The sequence below is a fragment of the Haliotis cracherodii genome, unplaced genomic scaffold, assembly GCF_022045235.1.
Source record: "Haliotis cracherodii isolate W230 unplaced genomic scaffold, xgHalCrac1.p SCAF_8, whole genome shotgun sequence".
In the NCBI taxonomy this organism is placed as follows: domain Eukaryota; kingdom Metazoa; phylum Mollusca; class Gastropoda; order Lepetellida; family Haliotidae; genus Haliotis; species Haliotis cracherodii.
This window is the reverse complement of record NW_027266341.1, coordinates 49792673-49799036: the sequence shown is the minus strand read 5'-3', so window position 1 is coordinate 49799036 and position 6364 is coordinate 49792673. Positions and strand designations below refer to the sequence as shown.

Below are 6364 nucleotides of genomic sequence, written 5' to 3'. Positions count from 1 at the left end.
AAAGTGCTATTATCGGCTTTTGAGGTGGTAAAGTTGTCGGTATAACCACACAATAAATCCACCACGGGCATAGTGACTATTTTTTTTATCAGTTATCAATTACCTTAAACCACAAACAGGGGATTACCCTTATCATTATTCACAACTTGTTGGTCGTGACGGGAACACTGCGTTTTTTAATTGTAGTAACTGTGCCATGGCAACATCGAGAGTCAAAATAACTCTCTTTGTTCATGTTAGGGTTAAATGCCGCAGTTATTACGGGAGCTAGCTACCGTATCACCAGTACCCCATGGTTTCGATAATGTCACAGCGCCCTGTGGAAATTCTCTTCTTATGGGGGCAATGGGTAGCTGAATTAGTGGTGAAAGCATTGCTCGTCACGTCGAAGGTTCGGGTTCGAATCCCGACCTGGGTACAATGTCTGAAGAACATTTCTGATGCTACCTGCTGTTACATTGCTGGAATACTGCTACAAACGGCGTGAAACCACACATTTACTTTACTTAAGATAAGCTTGTCAGTTATAACTACCAAGTTAGATCTTTTTTTGTAAAAAAGAATAACGTTAAAATATAACAGGAACCATTTTGGGAGATTAAGCAGCGCTTGCAATGAGCTTTGTTTGTTTGTTTGTTGTTTGACGCCGCACTCAGCAGTATTCCAGCTGTATGACAACGGTCTGTGAATAATCGAATCTGGACTAGACAATCCAGTGATTGACATCATTAGCATCGATCCACGCAATTGGGATATGATGACATGCATCAACCAAGTCAGCGAGCCTGACCACCTAATCCGGTTAGTCGCCTCCTACGACAAGAAAAGTCGCTTTTTACGGCAAGCATGGGTTGCTAAAGACCTATTCTACCCCGGATATTCACTGGTCGCTCGATGTCTACCATTGATTTGGATGGTAAAGGTGATCATGAGAACTAATCTGGGCACCACAAAATAACAGTATATACGGTTTATATGACCTTATTTGGACAATATTAACTACGAATAATTCACCAAGAAATGGAACAAATTAAACATGATTTGTAGAACTTGTTGATTACAAGAACTGTACTGCTGAGCGTTGCTTGAAGCGCTGGTTTTATCTTTCAAACGTCCTGCTCAACATAATAACTTGATTCGCATCATGATCAGAATCTGCCGGACAAAGAAGAGTGAAGCAATGGTTCAATGTTCCCTGTATGATTGAAGAACTCCTGTGTGACGAGCTTGTCGCAGAGTAAAGACCCAAAAAGGCACGGGAACACACGGAACATGCCAAATAGGACATTCAATGAGTCATCATTTCTGTCACTGATGCGTTAACTTAGGAAATGTTCCCCAAGGTTCTACCATAAAACTTTTTGAAAGCTTTCCCGAGGCCTTTGAATATGAGTTTTATTCCGTACGCTTCAGAGGAATTTTGCTTTCATTTTTGACAAATAGTCCTGTATTTTAAGATGTATAAATATATCTATGGTCACCACATTTCGTAACAAATGCCCTATTTTAAAATTTTATTTTCTGAAAAATTTATATTTGTCTATTTTTTTATTTTCTCACGGCTTTGGTTTTATGTGTCTATATCGGTGTCATGGAGCTGTGCTCCAATGATCAGGGGTGTATACGCATAAAGTGATGAGGAAAACATGGTAATAGGTTCACAGGTTTATAAAATAACTGCTAATTGTACTAATAGTTGACCATAAAAGATAAGATAAACCCAATCATCACAAATATATATACAAAACAATTTAGCCAGCGGTGTCGGCACTAAATCATGACATGAGCAAACGTGATCCAGGGTCAGCTGGAAATGTATATGTTTCCTAAAGAAAATTCGAAATCGATCTATAAATATGTTCCACAAGAATGGCATTCCTCTTTAGTGGGCAGTTCAGGCTATAAATATTGCTATTACTTGGTTTATTAGCCCTATTTGTAAACGAAGATAGAAAAGTCGAAAATAATTTGTCCATTAAGTAATTTATAGAAAGAAAATGAAATTGATTTTGTCGCTGTCTGTCCATATTACAGTGATCTTCGAAAGAAATATATCAAAAATGATTTAATACACATGTCACTGTCACTTTTGTAGTTATTCTAACGACAAAGGACGAATCTAATTTATTAAATCTTTCTCGTTTGACGTGCTTTAGCCAAACGAAATGAACTTATCAAACAACGTGTATATCCCAATGTTTCACATCTATGGTTGAATTTATGCATAACCATTGTATATGAATATGGGCCCAGGGGCTTCAGTACAATAAACGTATTTTGACTTTGACTTTTGACCTTTATATACAAACAGGAATGACTGAACCTCAAAGTGAATACGAACACTGTCACACTTTCGAATGACTTCACCTAGAATGTTTGACACTGCCACTGCCACTGTTCATAAAACTTCCTTGTCATCAGCAACTGGTTACAGGCATGGCAAGGTTACACGTGGGAATGACCAGGTTTCAGTTCACGTGTCATAGCTTTGAGAAACCTCATTCAGTCGACAATCCTGGAGTAGACTGGTGACTGATGTTTCCTGACTTCTGGTGAGGTTCTCGAGGGAAGTCTTGCTATTCTTCTTCGTCTTTACAAGCGCTTACAGGGAGGTATTCCAACGTGTTCTTATACCTTGTTTGTACCTATCGTAAGCTCGTTACAAAGGATAGGACGTATGACCTGCCATCAAGACGCCCAGGACTCCCTAGGCCGCAAAAGTAATGTCTCATCAGACGTGGAAATGACTTCAAAGCTTATTTAGACGGTCTGCCTCGGGTTCAGGCGCCTGTGATCCATGTTCAAGTCGACGACCTTAAACAAAGTTACACACTCCCTTCAGCAACATAACATATTATTAAAACGTAAGTGTCTTAGGATAAACATTACGGTGTATCTGTCACATGGACACAAAGAATGGAAACAATTATACACTGCCCTAATGCAGTATGATATGATACACAGTTTACATTCAACGACCGTCCGAATTGGCCAAAAGGGTTTTTACTCGTGAGTTTCAACTAAATGAGTCTTTCAAGGCGACTTATGGATTTCAACAAAGAACGCAAGCCAAAAAGGCGTTTTGGTACGAATTGGATCTTGAATTAATAATTCAATCATGTCTTTACTGAAACTACAGCTATTTAAAACCACTTAAAGGATTGGATGGCATTAGCATTACTGGTTAGTGTCAGGCATCACAGACCGTATGACTGTAACAATTTGTATATTATAAGAAGCATCGCCTACATATGAACTACATTAACTGTGAGGACTTCTGATGCCAGTTAACGTTGTCTATGAATGCTTCATACATGTACTGACTAGAATGTTAAGAACAAAATTTGGTGCTTACGCTTTCTGTATAACACTATGACCACGACAACTAGAAGTGTGACCATCAGGATGGCACCAATCACGCCACCAACTGTTGCTGCCACGTTTGATTCGGATTCGTCCACGGTTCCATTCTCCTCTTTACCTAAAGAATCAACATGTCATACCCATGTACATTATACTCAGCATGAACATCACACAATCGTACCTGCAGTGGATCTTTATTGATGCAAAGTTCAAGTCAGAAAATTGTTTTATGTCATGTATCTCAACTACAACTTCGAAGTTCCCGTGTGCGAATCCCCGATTCGCCTAAATTATGGTGCCTGGCTGGTCACCTTATCAGTGATCATGTTTCGCCAAAGTTTCAAAGGTGCGTCGGGATAGTGTTTTACTCCCACATGAAGCTGACACGCCGTGATATAACTGAAACACTGTTCACAACTGCGATAAATTATTGGTTCTGTTCACGCATAATCCATCTATGTTTTAATGTGACGTTAGTTCTAATCCAACAGGGGAGAGCATAATGGCATCATTGCCACATGAAATAGAAAATGGAAATTGGGTTTAACGTCGTTCAAGATTATTGCACTTATATAGCAACGAGCATGCACCTGCATGTGTGGCTGCTTGTGCTGATTTGGCCTAAAGACTCTTTTATAGTGTTAGCCCACAGACATACCATGCTGTAGTTTAACATGGATATATTCAATGCTAATATTACAATGTTTGAAGTCGCTCGTACTATAGACATAAATCATCTTGGCAAGGTGCATGGCACAGATGATATTCTGACTGATTGTTTGAGGTATCAAAATGTTATCTCAGCAATGCATAAAATATTTACTGTTTGTTTTAATACTGGTAATATTCCCTCGCAGTTGTCGAAGGTAAAAATGACCCTAAACCAAAGAGCTCTACATTGAATCCTACAAATTAATCAACGATTACAATATTGAGCAGAATCTAATGATGTTCGGAACAATGCTCAAAATGGTTTACGAAAAAAGAGGTCCATTATGAACCACATTCACACTGTATTCTCAAGAAGCTCTAGATGTTGGTACCAATGGGAAGATGCTGGTAGCGCTTCAGATACTCAATCATAACGTTAAGTGTAGAGTGCGAGTAAATGGTGTGTTTACACCCGGGGTTATTGTTAATGATGGTCTGACACAGGGATGTGTATTGTCCCCTATAATGTTTAATTCTTTCATCAATGACTTCCTGGATGTTATGACTGATTCCAAAACTGATTACAATATTGATGGTACCATTCATTATTTTGACTTTAGCGAATGCTGAATCAGAAAATTGCAGGTTGTACATTTGACAAATCCTAGAGTCCTAAGAACCACAGAAACGTTTGTTTTTGGTAGTTCGGCTTTAAGTATTGCTACCTGTAACATCTACCTGGATTTATTGTGGACTGATCTGATCTTGATGATAATGACAAAGGCTGCGTCATATCAACAAACAGATTTTAAGCCCAATTATTTCCAAATTTAAAGCAATCGGAGGTGTGCATTGCCACACTTTACATCCGTTGTAGAAGTTATATGACACTGTGGTGTGATCTGTCCTGGGGTAACGCATCTGTATGGGTAACCGTCATGTTTCTGCTGTTAATGCAGTACACTACCTGGCTTTCAGGTTTTACCTTGGAGTATGCAGATATGTATGCACCTAATCTAGCTCTTAATGAGGATACAGGGTGGATACCTCCAGACATTTGATATGTACAGCTAGACAGTGGTGCCGTTTCAAAAATATGCCTGATCGATTAAATTAACATATCTTTAAATGGGAGAAAATGCTTGCCACTAATCATTAGAATTGGAATTCAGGCTCTTCGGCCAAATCGGTCGACTTAAACAGGCAGCATATATCTAACATCACCACTTGCTCTAATACGGAAAAAGGGCGGTCGGGTAGCCTAGTGGTTAAAGCGTTCGCTCGTCACGCCAAAGACCCGGGTTCGATTCCCGACATGGGTAATATGTGTGAAGCCCGTTTCTTGTGTCCCCACCGACCAGTGAAGATCCGGGGTAGAATAGCAACCTTTTTTTATTAATATATATATACAGTTGTTTTGTCTAGGTACCCCTCTGAGACAGAGTATACTGACTCCGAGCCAACAGGCAGGGAAACAAAAATGCCATTTTAAAAAGTCTTTCGGTATTACACGGACTGGGGTCGAACCACCGACATTCCGCTCTCTAGGCAGACCCTCTATCCACTAGAACATGGATACGGCGCCAATAATCACCAATAATTTGCAAGTTCCGATCGTCTCAATATATGACTCTAATAAAGAAATAAGTAGTAATAGTACTAATATACTAATCGTATATATCGTAATATGTTTACTTACTTCCAATACTCTTTGCTGTGCATCGTCCATCTTTGTTACACTGTTCGCAAACATTGAGACACCATTCATTGTTTTCACATAGGCCACCATTGTTATTCTTGCATTCAATACATTTATCTGTTATCTGTGCACAGGTCTTATTGACGCAGCCTGTTTCACAACTAATATTACAGTAGAAACCAGTCCAGCCATCTTTGCAGCCCAGGTGGCACTTCCCTGAATTGTGCATGCAAACAGAATTGTTGCACATTTGGCTACAGTTCCTGTCACACATACCTCCCCAGTATCGCGGTAAACATCCATCATCACAGTGCCCGTTATTACGGTTACACGCAGTGTTTTTTCGGCAGTTTGGTGAACACGTCTCATTGCATCTCTTGCCATAAAAACCATGTTTACAGTTGTCACATTCACCTGTACTTTTCTGACATTTATCATTCTGACATTTTGTGCATTCAAGGGTACACTTGTTGCCATACCATCCACTCTGGCAGTTATCACACGTGGCTTCACAGTGCTCTATTAGAGGCCCAGCATCTGCAACATTGAATGGAAAGTTCATCCATGAATACTGAAACACTGAAACATCTGTAAACCATAATTTGGTAAAGTAAATCGTTTTGTATTGAAGGCACGACTTTATATTATTGA

The 6364-nt window shown here is 39.5% G+C and overlaps 1 protein-coding gene across 2 annotated transcripts in view; it reads right to left on the bottom strand.

Annotated features, from left to right (window-relative positions):
• Positions 1–1310: 1310 nt before the first annotated feature.
• LOC139450278 (scavenger receptor class F member 1-like) overlaps positions 1311–6364 on the bottom strand; it is a 50054-nt gene continuing 45000 nt past the window's right edge. Inside the window, exons 2-4 of one of the 2 annotated variants that reach the window (XM_071231955.1) lie at positions 5714–6250; positions 3356–3481; positions 1311–2814 (exon numbers count right to left, since the gene is read on the bottom strand). In XM_071231955.1, coding sequence (XP_071088056.1) covers positions 2750–2814; positions 3356–3481; positions 5714–6250 — 728 coding nt within the window. In that variant the 3' untranslated portion in view covers positions 1311–2749. Of the gene's footprint in view, positions 2815–3355; positions 3482–5713; positions 6251–6364 lie in introns of those variants that run through there. The other variant, XM_071231956.1, reaches the window with a different exon arrangement.